The sequence below is a fragment of the Aspergillus fijiensis genome (genome assembly GCF_003184825.1).
Source record: "Aspergillus fijiensis CBS 313.89 unplaced genomic scaffold BO72scaffold_34, whole genome shotgun sequence".
NCBI classification, from domain to species: Eukaryota; Fungi; Ascomycota; class Eurotiomycetes; order Eurotiales; family Aspergillaceae; genus Aspergillus; species Aspergillus fijiensis.
Window position 1 is genome coordinate 128,857 of NW_024469010.1, and position 20,362 is coordinate 149,218.

At 51.1% G+C, this 20,362-nt stretch overlaps 6 protein-coding genes across 6 annotated transcripts; 5 read left to right on the forward strand and 1 right to left on the reverse strand.

The window, feature by feature from the left end:
* Window positions 1-694: 694 nt before the first annotated feature.
* BO72DRAFT_158870 (uncharacterized protein) lies at window positions 695-1,767 on the reverse strand. The gene has a single exon (XM_040939290.1). It carries the CDS (start codon window positions 1,627-1,629, stop codon window positions 1,006-1,008), a length of 624 nt encoding a protein of 207 aa, XP_040799752.1. The 5' UTR covers window positions 1,630-1,767; the 3' UTR covers window positions 695-1,005.
* A 2,269-nt stretch (window positions 1,768-4,036) lies between these two features.
* Window positions 4,037-4,338, forward strand: BO72DRAFT_449461 (uncharacterized protein). The gene has a single exon (XM_040945029.1). The coding sequence runs from the start codon at window positions 4,104-4,106 to the stop codon at window positions 4,302-4,304; it is 201 nt and encodes a 66-aa protein (XP_040799753.1). The 5' UTR covers window positions 4,037-4,103; the 3' UTR covers window positions 4,305-4,338.
* A 1,386-nt stretch (window positions 4,339-5,724) lies between these two features.
* BO72DRAFT_449463 (uncharacterized protein) lies at window positions 5,725-6,198 on the forward strand. Its single transcript, XM_040945030.1, has one exon. It carries the CDS (start codon window positions 5,780-5,782, stop codon window positions 6,044-6,046), a length of 267 nt encoding a protein of 88 aa, XP_040799754.1. The 5' UTR covers window positions 5,725-5,779; the 3' UTR covers window positions 6,047-6,198.
* A 1,865-nt stretch (window positions 6,199-8,063) lies between these two features.
* On the forward strand, window positions 8,064-8,882 carry BO72DRAFT_158999 (uncharacterized protein). Its single transcript, XM_040939292.1, has one exon. The coding sequence runs from the start codon at window positions 8,145-8,147 to the stop codon at window positions 8,619-8,621; it is 477 nt and encodes a 158-aa protein (XP_040799755.1). The 5' UTR covers window positions 8,064-8,144; the 3' UTR covers window positions 8,622-8,882.
* Window positions 8,883-15,542: 6,660 nt separating this feature from the next.
* Window positions 15,543-16,402, forward strand: BO72DRAFT_449466 (NAD(P)-binding protein). The gene is made up of 2 exons (XM_040945031.1): window positions 15,543-15,611; window positions 15,667-16,402. The coding sequence occupies exons 1-2, from the start codon at window positions 15,578-15,580 to the stop codon at window positions 16,380-16,382; spliced, it is 750 nt and encodes a 249-aa protein (XP_040799756.1). The 5' UTR covers window positions 15,543-15,577; the 3' UTR covers window positions 16,383-16,402.
* Window positions 16,403-17,582: 1,180 nt separating this feature from the next.
* Window positions 17,583-20,172, forward strand: BO72DRAFT_478562 (cysteine--tRNA ligase). Its single transcript, XM_040947518.1, has 2 exons — window positions 17,583-17,943; window positions 18,002-20,172. Exons 1-2 carry the CDS (start codon window positions 17,653-17,655, stop codon window positions 20,108-20,110), a joined length of 2,400 nt encoding a protein of 799 aa, XP_040799757.1. The 5' UTR covers window positions 17,583-17,652; the 3' UTR covers window positions 20,111-20,172.
* Window positions 20,173-20,362: the final 190 nt, after the last annotated feature.

A 20,362-nucleotide genomic window follows, 5' to 3' on the forward strand; every position in this document is an offset into this window, starting at 1 on the left:
AACAGTCAAGGTGGTGGTGGTGTGTGGTCAGGTAAATCTTGTAGATAGGGAGATTAGAATAAAATCGAGGAATGCGCGGCACCGATCGTTATCTCGCCTCATCGCATTGTCGTCTGGGACTGAAGTCCGCAAGTCCGAGGAAGAGTATCAAAGCGCATGCCAGTCAGTTCTCAATGAATGAGTCACTTCACTTGATCAAGGCAAGGTAGGTAATGCGATCAGAGCGTGTCCTGACAATGGCGGTGAGATCGTGCGGATTGATAGGCTCAGCCAGCAGAGCAGAGCCCTGTCCGGCGTGCAGGGGGTGGTGTGCGAGCCTTCGGGGGAGTACGGGCGATAAAAGAAGTAACGAAAGGCGAAAGGAGGGGTTGCGGTTGCTTTGATTTTCGAATTCAATCAAATGCGCCGACAGCGAAGGGGAAATTAGATAATCAGGCAGCCAGCGCTCGGGCACCAAATCAGACTGCGTGGTTGGAAACTCCGGGCTCCAGGCTGTCCATTCCGCCCGCCGGCTACGGCGCGTAACCCCAGGCTCGCGCACGTGCGGCTCTCACTGTCGTCATCGTCATCTTCGCCTTGTTCCCGGAGAATGGGAAATCCCCGTTCGAGAATAATCGGATGCAGCGCGCCTTGTGATGCTCACACGCCTGAATTTCTGCCGGAGAATCCAGCCTGACTGGTCGGAAGAAGGGAGAGAAAAGAGCCTGATCAGCTGGCCGAAATCCAGATCCAGAGGAGCAGGCGAAGAAAAAGCAAGTTGAAGAAAAAAGTAATTAAGAGAGTGGGAGTCGAAGCAAAAAAAAGAAAAAGACCCGGATGCGAATCGCTGATCGCATATGATAGAGCCCAATAACTGCGGATAGATCGGCGCTGATCATGCGACAGCCCTAATCTCCGCCAAAACAGACCGTGGGAGGGGGTATCGAGAGTGAAACATGCACAAGAACGCTGAGATATGAGATTGATGTTACAGAGAAGGACCCGGCGGGCACCCTCTTCCGGTCTCTAGACCCGGCAAATAGTTGCCTTGGTCCCAGAGGTAGTGCGTCTTTTCCGCTCGGGAAGGGCCTTGCGTTTCTTGTTGCGTTTGGCGTTCTCGCGCTCGGTGGCTGCCATTTGGGCTACACGCATCGCCTGCTGGGCTCTGGCATGTGCTTGTACTTGGGCCAGGAAACGCGCGCGCTGGGCATCCTCATCAGCTGCAGCGCGGAGCATCTGAATCTGCTGCTCGGTCGTCAGATCCATGGCGGGATCCTGTGCAGCGGACTCCTCATCGATGGCGCTGTCGGAAAGCACATCGGAACCACTGGGGAAGAGATCCTCATCTGACAGGTAGGCACTGGCGGTCGAACCTTCGGAATCGGCACTGAGTAGCGATGGTCGGTTTGGCCAGGAGGGGAAAGCACACGAGTTGTTCAGTCCATAGCTGCTGGAGAATGAGCACTTGCGGGGAGTAATGTCGAGCAGAGAGTCGCTGGGAGACGGAGGCGGTGGAGGCGGCAACGAGCTAGGCGAGCAGGAGCTGCTGTAGCTGAAGCTAAAGGAAACTGTCTGGGTGCTGGTCGTGGCCTCACTCAAGGAGGAGCGCACACTCGACTGGTTTTGACTCCAAGGAAGTAGGGGATACATGGCTGTGAGTTGAGTTCTGATCTGCGAATGGAGGATCGGATAGTTCAGGTGATGATCTCGGTCGCAGAAAAATATTCAGAGCGTGTTGTTGTTTGTGTTTGTTTGTTGGTTGTTGTGTTGATAGAGTGGAGAGTGGAGAGTGTCGAAGAGGAAGGAGGGAGATGAGAGGAGTAGATATAGAATGTGTGGAGAATGAGAAGATGATCGACCTTGTGGAGGAGGAGCTGGGGAAGTAAATAAAGCTTGGAGGGAGGGGAGGATCAACGATCACCTCCGTCAGGTTGGGAGCAAATGGCGGAGAGTAGAGTTAGTGGTGAAGGTGTATGTGGATGTGTATGTGGATGAGCAAAAGAAGCCAAAGTACTTGTATAAGAAGAAAGAAGCAGGGCCAGATCGATCGGGGGTAAGAGGCGGCTTTGGGTCTGGACTCCCTTGCATCTCCCAACAGATAAGGCGGGGAGGGAGGGGGGTTGGCAGCGATGGATCGTTTTCTTTTTCTTTTTTTTTTATTCCTTTGATTTTAATTTGTTTTATTGTCTTTTAATTTTTAGATTAAAAGAAAAATAAAATAAAATAAAATCAGAAAGGGAAAATCAGAAAAAGAAGGGGGGGGGTCAAAAAGAAATGACCGAAAGAAGAAATATTCAGGAAAAAAGGGCCCCACGGGATCAATTCGCACCAAACAAATGCGTCCAGCGATCAGTTTGGAATTTTCCGCCAGCTGCAAGTCAAGCGCGGCGATCAGGCGGAGGTCGACAGGGAGGAGGAGAAGTAGCAGGAGGAGAAGAACTTGTCCTAGAAGTAGTCCCAGAAGTAGTCCCGGAAGTACCAAAGTCACGATTTTCACGCGTCGTGTTGTTGATGTTGACGTTAACGTTGATGTTGATGTTGATCAAGTCTCCAAACAGACGGATCCTGATGTAGTAACGGGTCGGGCAGTAGACATCGATTTCCCTCTTGGGAAGAGCAACAGAAGTACATTGGATAAATAATAATGAACAAGGTGAAAGGGTGTGTCTTCGCGATGAATCGTTTGCAGGTGGACTCGATCAATCTGACAGCCGACCCTGGTCAATTGAGGCGTGGGATCTATCACTTTTTCCTTTTCGCATTTCAATTTTCAGACCGTGGGCACTCCCTTTTTCGGGGGACGGATTTAATTATATACTAAAGCTTTTTGTTTTTCTTCCCACGGCCAAAGTTGACGGGCCCGGGGAAGATCGGATCGGATTCCAGGCCGTGGGGGTGGAAATGGAAGAAAGTCAACTGTCAAAGAATCCTGATGAGTCAAAGGTGCACCTTTAAGATTACCGATGGGGCTTTCCGGATTTACTCATGGATCGTGATTTTGCCGTATACCGTAGGTTTTATTTTTTGTTTCTATTATTTTTATTTATTTATTTTATCTTGCTCTTAACCGGTACTTCACTGCTCCGTACATCTTCCCGATCAACACAGTTCCCCCCCTCTCATGGACTTATTTTCTCCGCCACCCCCAAAATAAAGCTGACAGTTCACACAACACGAGTCCAGCGAACAGACAAGAGTACTGACCAACAATGATGATATAGTTAGCACAGCTGACGGCATGGCATGGCACTGCATCGCGATCAGAAACATCGTCAGGTCTTCAGGACTGGCAATCGATAGGCCCCCCCTCTACATTTCAGCCCATGTTTCAGAGCTCAGGGGGGGAGGGGGAAAGAGAACCGAGGGAGTAGTTGATCCATAATTCCTACCCAATGGACCCGTAGTAGGGTTAATGGTGGTCTCACTCCGACCCCATCAGCAGTCCCAATAGCATTCTCTTCATTATCAGCAGCAGCAGCATCAGCATCATCATCACCACATTGACCCCTCGACAACGTAGGTACCTACTTTTCACATCTCGGATCCCGCGATAACCTCAATCAGGGGATCGGATGGCCAAGCTTGGTGGTTTGGTGGTCTGGGTTGTCGTGCATCGCAACGGGATCTTGCGGTCTATTTGTCGGTGTGTGAAGGCTGTCCAGCTGTTCATTCAAGCTCCAAAGCCCTCTCGCTCGCTTTGACTACTTTACTGCAGCTCAAACAGAAAGACGCCTCGCCTCGTCTTGTCGCCGGCACCCTCTCCCCTTTCCCCCTATGCTGTTTGTCGATCAAATTAATAGGCCTCAAGGTTTCACCGCTCCTAATGTTTGACATCCACATTTGGAGGTTGGGTGATGTGCAGCATGGGGGGGATGGGAAGGGGGGATAAGAGACATACATATCCGCCCGCTGTAAGTCAGGATGGGAGTGGAGGTAATGTACTCACATGTATGTACGTATGTACATCCTTTTAGTGATAACGGTGGGGGAAGTGGGTAGAGCGTTTACTTTTGTGGCACCTTGAGGCTTGAGCATCCCAGGAAGTTTCAAACGTGTTTAGGCTGAGGAGAAACAACTGGTGGTTGAGGTATAACAAGAATACACAGCGTGCATGATCCGTCCAGATGATGATGCGATCGAGTCTTTCCCAGAGACCCTTCCATCTGGCGGTCAGTCAGGCAAACATTGGTGGTGGTGGTATTTTTGTCGCTTTGTCGCTTTGTCGCTTTGTCCACAGCAATGACAAACACACACGATTCGAGAATCGAATCAACTCGTGCGCTGATCGCGAGAAACGTGAAAATGAAAAAAAGGAAAAAAGATAAGAAAGATAATCTTCAGCAGAGATGGAAGTCTAGCCCTTGATGGTGGGGATTAAGGAAGAGAGAGACTTGGTCCTCCCCCAATGCGCGGTTTCCGCCCAGCTATTTCCTTAAGCCCTGCTTATGTGGTGTTCCTCCTTACAGTAGTCCGGTCGTCCCCCTGGTTGTATTGTATATCCAACAAACACATAACCATCAGCAGTTGATACGGCAATGAAGGTACCATGGAGTTGTGGTCTCGACCATGGAACCCTGGGGTACACGAACCAGAAAGGCTTTACCCGCTGTCAATGGACATTAGTTTGATGTATTGTCTAGCATCTGGCACGAACCGACGAGGAGCCAGAACAAAGAAAGTTCTGGATACCCGTTCCCCAGTTTAGTGACTGACCCACCATCAGGTCCCATCCATGAATCCATATGATGGCTGCCCAGTTGTGGAGTAATGACTAACATCTACGTACTCAGTAAGTGACTCTTGTGCCTGACTTTGTTTCCCCCTTTTACTTATCACTATAGGAGGTTCGCAGTAAAATGAACAGTGCTCAATTCTTTCACATCGTCATTATGCTTGCTTGCTATTGACAAGTGTCACACTAAACATCAAACCAACATGAGCAGACAACACTCCCCAATCTGTGAGCTTACTATGCCTGCCATGCCGACCAGACCCTGCGCAACGCTCGGCTATCTGCATATAAGCATCACCTGCTTGTCCTCTGCCACCCCCAAACTATGCGGACAGTGCCAGCGGGCCCCCATCCTCCCGTCCAAGGCTGTTTTCCCCGGGGCTGATTGATTCTACTGAGTACGGAGTACTGAGTACCACCAACTTCACATGAGTCTGGGGCCAGAGGCGGAGCCAGACTTACTTCTCCACGGACCACCAACTACCACCCCTCTAGAGTCGACTGGGTCCTCCTCCGTCTCAGCCACGAACAAGTCCTACCTCCTACTACCTACACACTCCGCAGTTTCACACCTCATCAACTAGCCAACCCGCTGCCAACCTTGCGAATGAACAGTTCTGTACAATTTCCGTGCGGAAGACCGGCGCGGAAAAGCGCTTCCAGATGATAATTTTGCCGTGTGACAATGCCGGGGGAGTAGGAATAAATCCCAGCGTGTGGCTAATTACAGATTAGGTAGCCAGGGAAATGTCCTTTTTAGCCCAAGACCCGACCCGACCGAACTAGCTGACCGTTTGGAAAGAAAAAGTTTAGGAATGCGCGGTTAATCATCGTCAACTCGGGAGTTGACTCCTTCCCCTCCCCTCTGGTACGTACGTACAGTACTCCGGTAAGCCTAGACTAAGCCTACGGGAGTGTACCATCGGGGGAAGGGGGCCGGTGGTTGAACTGGACCAGGGGTGGTCAGAGTCAGTCACACACTTTTAGGCGGTTAGACGGGTATTTGGCGGCGGCACCCTGGGGGGTAGTAGTTTGCGGGAGAGACGGACGGCGGAGACGGGTGGGTGGATGTTGGTTTATCCATCCACCGAAACCCTCCTCGCTCCCCTTCTCTTTGTCTATGTGTGCCTCGGTGCTGGGGTTGATTCTTTTGAGACTTTCGGAGAAGGGTGGGAAGTCCTTTGTGTTTCAGGTGATTGTTGTTGGAATTCCAGGGGGTCTGTCTGTCTGGTTCGGTTGCATGGTTCGATTTGCTTTGTCATTCACGTTGTTAATCTGGATGATGCTTTGATGGATGCATCGACCCTGAGAGATTCCATCGAGTTTGACCAGTAGACAGTCAAGTCTTGATATATACATCTATCATTGTCGACTAAGGCGACAAGATCATGGTCGAGTCCAGCAAGGTGTAGCAGAGAAGATCGAATCTAGATTGCTTCGCATATTTACAGTACCCCTGGACAAAAGGACACCCCTCTGACCAGTCGCTTGATCTCTAGGGTTCCCGGCTTCGGATTGCCGGCATGTTGGTGATGGAACACCAAAAAGAAGCAAACCAGGCACCAAAGTACGGGGCTGAACACCAGTCTACAGTACGGAGTACAACAATCTCAAATTCCAGTTCATTGACTGTAGGCACCGTACCTGATTTCTTTGTGATTGATAGATGAAGCGACCGGATGGTTTTCTTTCATTGACAAAGACAGAATGTGCCAGTGGCTGGCCATCACAGTACACTATCCGACGCCATCACCACCATCTCTTTCACGATGAATCTTGTCATGTGAGCCCTCACTGGCAGGAACAGTAAAAGTGGCGCGCCACAGTCCCCCCAAACCTCGGCAAAGACACGCAAAACACCTGACTTCGGTCGATTTGGTTTTAGCTTTTCGTGCTTTGTTTTCATTGAGCCTTGACCGACGGACGGGTAAAGGGATTAAAGCACCCGTGGACGGCTCTAGACTCTCGGGGTTAATTTCCCCGGGAGCATAGATCCCCCAAAATTCCTCCAGTTACATGTCTTGGACTTTTTGGTTGTGGAAAGGACGAGCTTGAGGGGCTCGGATAGCTATCGATCACGAATCGTGTCAACTCTGATCCCGATCAATCAGCCTGTCAATCGACGATTGCGAAAGGGGAAGCAAGAGCCTGGGGCAAAACCGCAGTCAAAGTACGGAGCTGAGTTAGAAAAGCACTTGTCGGCGGAAGCAACTGCTTCAGTTCTGGCACTGCACTTGCACCCTCACCCCCCGCGGATGGGCGGAAACGCCTCCCGGCGATCGAACCGCTGCATCGGATTGCCCCACAAACACACAAAAAAACACACACATCTTTTCCCCCTTTCCGGCTCCCTCTTTTTCCCCCTTCGATCCATTTTACCACGCTCGAGTGCAGGGATCGTCGTCGCGTTCCCGGTTCGGTAATATTATGAGCTCCCCTCGGGGCCCCTCCGCCCTACCTATCCAACCTCTATTTGAGACTTCGCGTTTGAGACTGATCAACGTTTGACGGGGGAAGAAAAAAGTACTCGCCATAGGGACTGGTACGACGGGTAGACCCGCGGAACAGCGGCTACAGTTTCCCGTCCCCAGGAGTCCGGGGAGCAACGCAGATGCGTGACTTGTTTCTAAAGGGGTTCCCCTTCCGTCCTTTGTCTACTGTGTGATCACCGTCATCATGAGTTCGTGGATGGGGGTTACGTCAAGGGAGTGAACGGGGGGGAAGAGGGAAGAGAGGGATGCGACGTCTGTGGCTTGCAGGAGGGGAGATCTAGCTTGAATCAGGTGTCATGCGGTCGACAGATCGATCCTCAATAAAGGATGAGAGAGCACGGAGTACTATGACTGTGACATTCTACTCCATACCTATGATGAGGTATATGGCTGATTCCAATCATGTTTGATGACGACTTCCGCTGTCCATTCCACTGGGGGATGCACATTCCAACCCCGATGGATTACGGAGTACTGCCTCCTACTTCCTCCGCCCAGTGTAGGTACGTATTTAGTGCACATGAACTGCACGCCCACCGCCCACCGCCTATGTATGCATGCATGTACTGTACCGTATCCATTTTATGTGCATGTACAGTAAGCACACACAGGTATGCTGCCTACCCTCTAGGTACAGTACTTCATCTGTCGATCAGTGTGTATGCTCACTCAATGAAGTACGTGCGAGGGATCAAAGTACTCCAGGCTCCAGAGTACATTGCTGCCAGATGGCATACAGCACACAGCACACCCACCGGTTAATTGGTACAGTGCATGATACATCTCCACTCTAGTACATCCGCGTTCTGCAAGCCCCTCGACATTCCAGACCTTCTGGTCTTCCCTCCCCGAGTCCGAATGGGATTTCTCACTGGCAACTCCAGCGATCTGATTTTTCCCCAATCGGTTCGATCCATCGCCTGAAATTAATCGATTGGTCGATGGAACCGGCTCAGCGCTTCCTTAACCCATCATCCCGGATAACACCCCCTCCTGCAGCTTGCCCGCGCTTCCCCCCGTCCACTCCCGTCCACTCAATCCACACCATCCACACTTCTTCATGCAAGGCATGCCCCTCCAGGCTTACGCGGTGGAGAACTGTGCCACCTCCAGATTGGAAGCAGCCCATGAGCGGTGGGAAAAAGGTACCGCTCCCCCAGAAACGAGGGATGAGGTGTAGCGCGTACCGAATACCTCTTCGCAAGCAGTGTCTACCACCGCCAGGACATGTACAGAGTACGGGGATACCTCCGTACCTCATCCCCCTTCCATCCTTCCCCCTCCATCTCTGCAGGGACTCGGCAGAAAAGCTGTTTGTTTCCCAAGGTTCCAAGCTCCTATTTACCCCTCTCTCCGAAGAAGCGGTGATTCACCGCTTCATCGAGTATTGGCCCTGGTGCTGCCATGCTACAGTGTAGTACTTGAAATAGGTACGTTTGAGAAAAGGCGGTAGGCAGGCTTTGCCAATCTATCCACAACAGACTGTGTGTTCTCTTGAGAACCGTGCGCTTCGACGTGATGCATCGCATCATTTTCGCCCTTTCGTTTGTTGGAGACGGACCTTCCCTCGTTGCCTGACAAAACAAAAAAAAGCTCGGGACTTTTGTTTACGTGTGCACACTGGCCAGAGCTTCTCGGACCGAGGGAAGTGGAAGAAGAAGACACATCCATAGAATGCAGATGGAACACCGGGGGGATGAGGGATCATGGGTCGCCGGGTCTGAATGGAGACTGACTCCTCATGAAGATTGTCGATGCATATCATATTCTATTAGCAGTAACTACTAGCTGCTTCACCAGCCACAACCACGACCCCATCCGGCCCACCCACGGCTTTGTCCGGAGGTACAGTACCAGCACGGAGTAGCTTACAGAGAACGGAGAACGGAGTACAGGGAGTGCGTACCCCACAGAAGCCTGTCTCTTTGGGAATACGCAGCATGGGATGGAGCACGCAGCAGCATACACATACCACCCACCCTTTGGGCGCGACCGGGGCACACGGGAAAGGTATGCGTGCGCGGTGCCGTGCGGACGGACCCCCAAGAATAAGGTATCAACTAGGTCTTCCATCCCTCGCAGCGGATTCTGTTCCGCCGGAGGTAGAGGGGTGGGGAGGGGGCGGTTCGAGATCCCCCAGCCCAGTCCCGGGTACCGGGGGACCCAGCCCGGCGGCTGGTGGGTGGAGTGGAGCGGTGGAGCAGTGGGGACGGACGGTGGTCATGAGCACTAAAAAGCACTACTACACCAAAAGTAATCGCGCGGAGACAGCTTCCGCAGGCGACGGGCGATCATCGAAATGTGGCGGCGGAATCATGATACACATCATATCTGCTTCTAGGAGCCTGTACCCGATTTTGACTCAGTGTAGCCCACGGGGTCCGTCCGAGCGCATGCCCGGCCACATGAGTGGAAGTGGATTCTCTCTCTGATTCCGGGATCGAGCTCCAACAAGTAGAATGAGGTATGCCCGTCACCTACCCCTCCCCCACATACGGTACACCGAAAGGCGGCCTCATTGTGTGCAAAAATCCCGCTCCCCTCCTGACGAAAGGAAGGAGTATCCGACATCCGGGGTTGACTGGCGCATGGATGTACATACCGGCACTACCGGTGACTTATGTGGCTTGCGTTTTCGTCCGTACTATTGCGTATAGAGCGCTGCGGAGCTTGCATTTGGGAAGTCATCAGTTGGAATATACTGAAGGGAAAGTACACTACACTACTATCTGAATTTCGCTCAGCATTGGGTTCGCACAGGTAGATAAACTTTCTGGATAAACTGCCGGAAAACAGGTTTTTGTACTGTGCTGTACAGAAAAGATGGAAGAACTATCGAAGTCTGTATGTGATTATGCAGGAAGTACATGTACATCCGGTAACTACAGTGCTATCCACATACTATGGATATACATAGTAGTGTACGAAAATAGAAAAAGGCTAAGCTCGCTTGATCGGCACCAGCCACAACGACAGCCACAGTTGCTAGTACTCCGTACTTCGTACAGTATAAGGTATGAGGTAGATATCCCGATGTGTCCATTGCCCCAACTCAATAGAATGATTTGCACTTGCATCTCGTGTCTGCTCCGCCATACAGCAGATACTCTGTCGTACTCTGTTACGCAGTCACTCGGCTACTCCGATTGTTTGTAGCGTAGCAGCCCCGGCTTCCATGTTGTGTGTGTCTTATTCAGGTATTGATAAAAGCTGGCGCGGGGGCGGCTGAACCCAAGACATCCCCTTATTATGTGTAACACAATCAACCCGTTGCCACATCGAGACCGGGCATCAACCCCAGACCCAAATGGGGAAGTAGGGGAAGAGCCGGGCCCCGCGGCGCGGTCGGGCGGGCGGGCAGCTGGACAATGTCGTTTCTTATTGAGCACAGCGCCTTCTCCATGCGGACGACAATCGGGGATGGCGGGTTGGACGGTGTAACTGTGACCGTCACGGTAGGGTCATAAGTCAACCTTGAAGTAACGGGGGGAGCGAAGTGATCGCAACGAGATCTCCTGTTTTGGTAACTCGTGCGGATGTTGGTGGTGCGGGTGTCAGCCGACGACGGGGTTTGACTCTGGCTGTCATCTATGAGTAATATGCTTGAGGAGGGGGGTTGAGTGAGTGAGGCTTAATGCTCCTATTCATTGAGACCGGTATATCCCAGTCGACTCGGTTGGACACACACACTGCTCGGCAGAGGATTACCAATCTTTACGGTACTAGGTAGGTGACTGACTACCCAGGCGGGCCAGCTTATATGACTACTAGGTACCGAATCACTGCTAAGGTATACATACTAGGTACGGTACTGGATGAGACAGCGAGTGAGCCTGTCGTCCAACACAACCACCCCGGACTGGGAGCCTCATCTGCAATCCCATCCCGCATGCAACATCAGAGCCTCACCTGCCCCCCTCTCCTCTCTCCTAGTCGTTTCTAAGTAAGATACACGCGTTGCTCACCTCATCCCGAACCTCCAACAATAACAACAGCAATAATATCCTCCGAATCGAATCTATCAGTAGTTAGTCAATGCCACCCCCACCCCCACCCCCATCGATTACTCGATTTTCACGAGCAGGAAGCGACCCCCTCTACTTAGGTAGGTAAGTCACCAACCCTCACCGAAACATCTCCGATACTAAGTTAACAGGTCCACTCCTCCACGAATCAACACCTCCGTATAAATCACCTGTGTCACTAAATGGAACCAACTCCCGGAGTCCACCTATCACTATAGTAGTCTGCAAGCTACTTTAGAACCGATCCAGCATTTCCGCAGTGGAGTAGCAGACTACCTAGGCTATTAACCGACGAACAAGCTCACCGAATGCACTCCGTAGCTCTAGGTAAGAGTATAAAGTGGGAGAGCTGCGCGCGATCTGATTGATGGAATGATTTCGTCCGTCGAAGGCGGGAAGTTATTCCGTGGGTTAGAGGCCGGAATAAGCATTGTTTCAGTGGAGATGGGACCGGATATGCTGTGCCTACTGCCTAGTTTACGGGAGTATAGTATCGGGTCCTATTGATTATGCAGTGTACCCAGTGTACTCTAGTAGGTAGTATGTCATGTGTTGGGGTTCGGTAGTTAGTGCCGGAAGTACCTAGTAAGTTACCGTCCTCATAGTTTCGAATGTGTGAGCGAGTGAGTGGCGGGGAGGTTGCTTGGGAGATTGAGGGGGTGGCAACTAGACCTAGGGAGTTTGCCTTCTGGTCTATTTGCGTGCATGAGTAGTAGGTGCTCGGTTAGATATGGGAAGGGAGTAAGTCAACTTGGAAACGGGGTAACGACTGTTGTCGGAGTGGTCCGAGGATAAAGGTGGATTGTTCAGGTGGTAGGGCTGGCCATTCCCCCTGCTAAATGCAACGAGGCAGTACAGTACTCGTGTACTTTGACGAATGAAGTATATTTCTTTATGTTCACTAAGAAATCTGCAGCGGGGAATACTTCCTCTTCCCTCAACTGATATATTATCCACAGTAAATAGCCACCGCAGCGCGATCGCGCGGCTCATCACTGCAACCTCATTTTACCACCAACCCCCAGAGTAAGCCTGTAATCCACCCACGAAATAATAATAGAATCGATGAAGATGACAGAAACAAAAACAACAACAACAACAGATTACCAAGCCACGAAAGCAAGCATTTTCCCCCGGCATACACGAGATGATGTACCACATATACGGAGAACCACCCATCTGCCTGCCTGTCTGCCCCAGCTTATGTGCAGTATGATTATAGCCGGACTGCCGTTATCGTATCGGGGCTACAGCCACGAAACTGTAGCCCTCGCGCTGGCGTGGGGGAGGAGGGCAGGGTTAGATGTCAAGACGTTGCTGACCACAACGTTCGAGAATGATTCCACGCAGTAACCGGACCGGGTTGCCGGGCTACTTGATCTAGGATTTATGGGCATATTGAGTAAGCAAGCCACTCGCATTTTATTAATCAAATATGCGGTAGGTGTGGGAGGGTGGACTGGGTAAGGGATCCTTTGGCCGGGATAAATGATTTATCGATCGGGTAGTCATTCATCGCAATTCCATCGCCGGGCTGCCTTCTTTTCGTCGGTTAGCACGGAAGAAACTGGAAATGAGGATGGAAATTCGGAGGGATGACTGAAGGATTGTGGAGGGGCAGCAGGAGGAGGAGGAGTTTCGGAGGAGGATGACTCAAGTACTCCTGCACTCACGTAGTTGACAAGCCAGGATGTCCGGTTATCAGAAGTATCATGGAGAACCACTGTCTCCGCTACTCGGGCGACCACGTGTAATTAGCATCTGACATATGTTAACTAACGTGTCGGGTTCGGAGTGCACGGTTCTGAACTTGGTTGGGATGTACATACTGTACCCTACCACTCCATTGTCCAAGCTTCTTTACCCGGGGTTCCGTAGAAGACCTAGTAGTGTATGTAGACACGCCGAATCTCAATCGCAATCATCCATCAACAACCCAACCCACCGGCAATATCACATCCAGCGACGAAACCCTTCGGAAACGAAATGGAGGAGCATCAACCACTCAAAAATTAGAAAAACGAGCCACCTTTCTGAATTCCTCATATCCCCGCCAATAAAACCGGAAGACAGCAGCACGCACGCCCCCAGGCGGTACCTCGGCATTTCCCTCGACGGACAATATCCGACGCTCTTGCTAATCCGGATAAACACACCACCACCGCTACTAAATTACCACTACGGAGACCAGACAGGCAATATCCCAAAGGACAGGGATAACCCATGGCTTCCAGAAGCTCTACGGCGATTCTCTCCGGTTGAATTTTCTTTTTTTCTGGGTGAAGTCCCCACCGAGGATGTCCGTTGTCCGTCGGGGATCAGGTTCTAGCTTCCCACTATCCATCATGATCGGGTAATTACCCACCCGTCCACCTTTTACCCACCCACCCACCCATTTATAGCATAAACATCAACGTTAAATTAGTCAAACTCAAGAGTACCGAGTATAAAGAAAACGAAGTTAAAGTAAAGTAACTCGGCACGACCGGTTACACCCCCGGAAACCCTCTCTCTCGTCCGTCCCAAAGGTCTTGGCTTCATGTGCGGCGTTTGACTTTCTTTGCCTAAACCCGGTGTGGCGTTCGCGAAAACTGGCGGTGAAAAAAAGTGATTAGGATGTTGATATCGGTGACGCGTGCGTGCGACTCCGTAGAATGTTAAACTGCGGTGTGGAGGGGACGGGGATATCGGTGCGTAAACCTAATTACGGTGGATGGCTAAAGAAATAAAGACGGACACTAGTTACGTGTGGTTGCTTGTTGATTATTTATCAAGCTTGCTATTTAAGTTACATATCCTTACTGAAATTGTTGTTTGTGGTTGTGAGCCTACTCAAGTCTAGACCGCTGTCAGGATTTGGGGGGTGAGAGAGAAGGCAGGTTTCCCGAGATACTACCGACTACTGGACATGGTCCCGAGGTGCATTTGCTTTCTTGTTTGGGGAATTCTGACGCTGAACTGGAACTGCTCTGCTGGAGAATTGAGCTACATGTAGGTCAGCTGTGGTTTCAAATTGAAATTGAAGGTTCATGTATGCATGTGTGCAGTAGACTACCGTTTGTGATTGTGCCGAGTGCGATCTGTCTGCTGGTGGTTTGATTAGTAGAGCCCTGTCTTCGCGATTCCCTGTTTCTTGGACTTAGATTTTCCTCGGATTGTTCGGGAGATTAGGTCATACCCAGCAGCAGCAGCAGGAGGAGGAGGAGCAGGAGCTAGAGCTCACCTCACCGTCTCATCGTGACATCGTGACAGGAATCAGGGTCGAAGACTAAATCTATATATATCGAGGTCGCAAGACACGCATTCCGGAAGATTGCCATTAGCGGGATTCCACTCTGGGAACAAAACACAGAGCACTGCGGCAAGGAGTTCCGATGCAATATGCGTAAAAGAGGTAACGTTGGCCGTAGGGAGACAGATTATTTAACGGCATGGTGATGATGTTGCTTGCATCTGATATGCTCGATGCGAGATACTGAATGCTAGATGCTACGCTACGCTACAGACACAAGTGAGGCTGCCGCTGTGCGTTGCCAGGGCTCGCCAGGCTTGTGTTTGACCGCCCGTTGACGTTGTTTTGCGGTGTGATGCGCCGACATTGTGCGGATTCAGGGTTCGCGTGCGTTTGTTGATGGATGGATACATGGACAGATGGCGGCAATGGTCTAGATGCTTCGGACGTGTATGTGTGTGTATGCATGTATGCTGGTCATCTGTGGTGGATTCTGCCTCTTACTTTGTGTGCACGACTTGGGAGGTTCGTACGTCATATTATGATGCTCAGATGGATGACGGACCATTCTTTGGGGGTGGTATGCTGTAAGCTGTAAAGTGAAGCTCAATGTGGGTGATTGAACACTGCCTTGCACTCACCTTAAGCATGGATGCGGCCGATGCGTGGGATATGCGTGATGCTCCGAGTTTGAGCGCTTGCTACTCACTTACTTCTTACTTCTAAGTTAACCAAATAGCATGGCCGAGAAGATGCTGTCGTTGATGAGAGATTCTTAATGACTGTACCACTGGTAGCAGCCATTTCTAGTGCTTGCCTTTGACAGACAGTCTATATCTCCAGCAGATCTAAATAGTGTATGCTTGTGCATTAGCTTAAGTTATATAATGTGCATCTGACCAGGGGTCGAAGCGGGTTTAGGCGGAGATAGCAGAAAAAAGATCGAGAGCACCATACCAACGGACTTAATATCACTATACCCGGCCAAGTCTCATCTATATGAACCTTTGGATTGATATCCATTGCCTACAATACTATGCCAAGCGCAAGACAACAGTCATTCATGTAGCGGCAATTGTCAGCAAGAAACGAGATCTGATCCTCAGTTCATGCGAGCATGGCCACCGCTTCCAAGCTGGTCTTGATTACAGGTATGGCAAGTTTGACCTTGAACGAACCAGCACTTCTGTCTCAGCGCAAGTCTAGGTGCAAATCAAGGGGTCGGTTTCGAGACGGCCAAGAACCTTATCTCGAGTCATGACTACCACATTCTTTTAGGCTCTCGCGATCCAGCCAAAGGCGAAGAGGCCGCTCAAGCCCTCCGTACCCTCCCCGCGATCAAGGGAACCGTGTCCACCATTCAGATCGATGTGACGGACGACAAGTCCGTTGACGAGGCCGCCGTATATGTTCAGAAGAAGTACGGCCGACTCGATATCCTAGTCAACAACGCCGGCATCGCAATCCTGAATGAGCCGCCGTCCCGCGAATCCTACCGAAAGGTCTTGGACGTGAATCTAGTCGGGGCGCTGAGCACCACGGAGGCCTTTCTGGACCTGCTGCGACGGTCGTCCGAGAAGCGACTCATTTTTGTTAGTTCAAGCACCGGGTCAATCACCCATGCTGCTGAGCCCGAGTCCCCATACTACAACCCGCGGGGAATTGAATATCGCTCGAGCAAGGCTGCATTGAATATGATGATGGTCTTGTACTGGGCACGGCTGAAGGCTGAGGGATTCAAAGTTTTTGGAGCCGACCCAGGGTTGTGTGCCACGAATTTGACCGGCGATCCCGAGTCTCTGCGGAAGAGAAATGCTGCAGACCCCTCAGAAGGAGGCCAGAGAGTGGCTACGGTGGTCAAGGGAGAGAGAGATGCTGATGTGGGGAAGGTGCTGGGAGTTTACGGAGTCTCGCCTTTCTGAGTATGCGAGGATGAGAAGGTAGTGCGGTGCGTAGTGGAATCTGTATATAACTGTCGTCATCTGACAGTCAGGCCTTGCCGATGTTCGCTGACAGCGTCAAATGAGATAGTATCTTCTTTAATATGATTCGAAGCTACCATCCAGATGATTTTCCGTCTCGTAGATTACACGAGAGCAGCATGCTTTTGCTCTAAGGGCGTGAATCATACTCTCGAGTGTCGTGCTGCAATGGTTTAAGAGTGGCCCCCATGTCTGTGAAAAGCTTAAGAACCATTCTTAAGCGAGCCTTGATGACTATGCCGACAGTTTGTGGATGCAATGCTATGCTTCAAGGACCAGGCATCGATTGCCAATAGACGCAAAACAGTAACATGGACAAACGGAAAAGAGACTTGAGGCATAGGTGCTCTTTCGGTATCACCGGTCTACCAGCAGTTGCTGAGGCTGGAATCCATCTGATGACGAGGTAGCAAGGATATCGGAAATTGCTACCGTATCTCGGAGCAATGCTGAATCTAGCCGCCCCAGATGGACGCAAGCATGTCTTAGACATCTAAAAGTCATTGGTGCCCACGTTATGACCAACGCAATGCCGGCTGGCTTACGTGCATCTATTCTGCGTCCGCAATCCATACATGTCTGACAGACAATGAGCATTGTTTTTTGTCAGTCGAGGGTGACACAGATCCTGTTCAATGGACGGAACTCATCTCATGCACCGAACTATCTGTTTTCCAACGTCTAGAGTGATTCAATTGAACCTCAGTATGACTATAATGCATTAGTCCGTTGAGCTGTCCTTGGGAATACTCCATGTTCAAGTCAATGTCTGTTGCTCACAGCCTCATTCATAAGTGCTGGGTTCATTCCTTCATGGATGAGTGTGATTGGTGGTGGCTCTGCAGTCATTCAAAATGGGTGGTACAAAGGTGATAATGTCTCATGTCTCTGTTCTTCTCTGTTGTACCAAGGAGTCGACTCGCTGTAGAAGGTTGCTTTGAGTCATTGATGATTGCCTCTTGGATAGGACGTAAGTGAGCCTGGCACTGATCACATGTATATTACTCTTTTAGGCAGGCGTGCTTTCTTGATGAGTCAATCTGCCCGATTTGCACTAGCGCAGAGCGGGGTGGTCGGCGGTGAGAGAGTTTGGAGCGCATAATCCAGCGAGGTGCTAAAATCTTCCAGCAATTATATTATGCCACCATCACGAATACCCCTCGTTGTCAATTCCCAGTTCTTCTTACGGCGTTTCAGTCGGTCGTTCAGGATGGAAAGTCGCCAACAACCTCCGTGGCAGCAGCCGCCCGCGCGCCCCGACGCCCGTCTCCCTCCTCTCAAAGTATGGAACTCTTTGACCAGATCCAAGACTCCTTTCGTGCCCTTGGATCCCGAAGGACGTAAGGTCAAGTGGTATGCTTGCGGCCCAACTGTTTACGACGATGCGCACCTCGGCCACGCGCGAAACTATGTCAGCACCGATATCCTACGACGTATCCTTAAGGACTACTTCAACTATGACGTGCAATTTGTTATGAACATCACCGATGTTGACGACAAGGTATGAGCCACCGCGGTAGGAAGGATGCTTGAGGGATTGGCGTGACTGATGGCCACAGATCATCCTTCGCGGTAGACAACAACATCTATTCAACAAGTATATCACGGAACATCCGACTATTACCCCCGAAGTCCTCGAGACTGCCCGATCGGCATACAGCGCCTACATCAAGAAGAACCTCCCTCTGATCAGCCCGGACACGAAGCCTGAAGATTTTACTGCGGAAGTCGACAAGGTTTATGGAGTGGTCCTCAAGGGCGGCTCGTTGGAGGCAGATAAGAAGCCGGGAGATGCGGAGACTAAGATCAAGATGCACGTTAAGACCGCGACGGCGTCATCTTCAGCCATCGCGGATGCCGCGAAGAAGCCCGAGACACCGAGCCAGGCTTTCTACGACGCCACACAGGATGTGTTCTGCTACTACCTTGACATCACCCAAGGATCCACGATTCCCGGCGATGCGTACGAAATCTTCACGAAGCTCACGAAGAAATACGAAAACCACTTTATGCGCGATATGAGAGATCTGAACGTTCTCGATCCCGATGAGATCACAAGAGTTACCGAGTATGGCCCACAGATTGCGGACTTTGTCGAAAAGATTGTTTCGAATAAGTTTGGGTATGTGGCCTCGGACGGCTCTGTTTACTTCGACATTAAAGCGTTCGAAGAAGCCGGCAACCACTATGCCCGACTGGAGCCGTGGAACAGAAACAACCAACCTCTGCAGAGAGACGGCGAAGGTGCCCTGTCCCGGGCAACCGAGAAGAAGTCGCCCGACGACTTCGCTCTCTGGAAGTCGTCTCGACCTGGTGAGCCTAGTTGGTCCAGCAAGTGGGGTCAAGGAAGACCCGGGTGGCACATCGAGTGCTCTGCTATGGCATCGAGCTGCTTAGGAAGCCAGATCGATATCCACTCGGGTGGTATTGACCTTGCTTTCCCCCACCATGATAACGAGCTTGCTCAGAGTGAAGCCTACTGGCACGAGCACAAGCACCAGTGGGTCAACTACTTCCTGCACATGGGCCACCTTTCCATTGCAGGCTCTAAGATGTCCAAGTCCTTGAAGAACTTCACTACCATCAGTGACGCGCTTAAGCGAGGTGATTACACTGCTCGCAGTCTGAGAATCGTTTTCCTGCTGGGTGGCTGGCGCGACGGAGTCGAGATCACGGATGAGCTGGTCAAGAGCGCCTCGTCATGGGAAGAGAAGGTCAACAACTTCTTTGTTAAAGTCAAGGATCCTTCCACATACCAGACTTCCGCTACCGATGCGGCATCTACCGAAACATTGACACAGGCCCTCAAGTCCACCCAAGACAAGGTCGATGAACACTTCTGCGATTCCTTTGATACCCCCAGAGTTATGGCTGCTATCTCTGAACTGGTTACCACTTTCAACTCGCTTGATATCCAGACGCTGGAGCCCCAGGCCATTGAATCCACTGCCAAGTGGGTGACACGGATTGTGACCATTTTCGGTCTGAACGGGGCTACCCCGGTGGACAAGTGTGAAATCGGCTGGGAGGGTACCGATGTTCCTGAGGTGGCAAAGCAGTACTTGTACCCACTTTCCACCATGCGTGACTCTTTGCGCCAGGCTGCCATGTCCGGAAACCAGATCACATCAGACAAGGTCAAGGAGATCATCGGCGCAGCAGCAGTGAAAGATGCAGACACAACCGAAGCCGCCAAGCCATACTCCCAAGCTCTAGAGTCTTTCAGCTCCCAGCTCGCATCGTTGAGCCTTGAGGACTCCAAGAGCTCTTCGAAGGAGATTCTTTCCCTCTGTGACCGTTTGCGTGATGTGGACCTTTTCAACCTTGGTATCTACCTTGAGGACCGTGAGAACAAGCCGGCTCTCGTCCGCCCTGTCACCAAAGACCTGCTGCAGGCTCGTGAAGAGCAGGCGCGCAAGGCTTTGCAGAAGCAGCAAGAAAAGGAGAAGAAGGAACGCCTTGCTCAAGAAAAGCTTGAGAAGGGAAAGCTTAGTCACCTCGAGATGTTCAAGACTAGCGAATTCAGCGCCTGGGATGAGGAGGGTATGCCGACCAAGGATGCTGCTGGCGAACCGCTCGCGAAGAGCCGGGGCAAGAAGTTGAGGAAAGACTGGGAGCGTCAAAAGAAAGCCCACGAAGCGTGGCTTGCAAGCCAGCAGGGAAAGTGATAGAGTAGCACATAGGATAAGAAATTTTGATGCAGTTTTTCAGCGGGACTGAACTTTTCATCCTCATACATCTCTCGCAGTGAATTAGATGTCAACCCTCGAAGTGTGAAGTGATAGAAACTAGCTTGAGGCGGCTCCTACGTAACGTCTTCATTCACTAAGCCGTATGTACCACACTCCCATACTGAGAAGGTAGGTCTATCTTAGATTGTCAACTGTGATATGATTCCTCTCTTCCCCGCGTCACTTCCT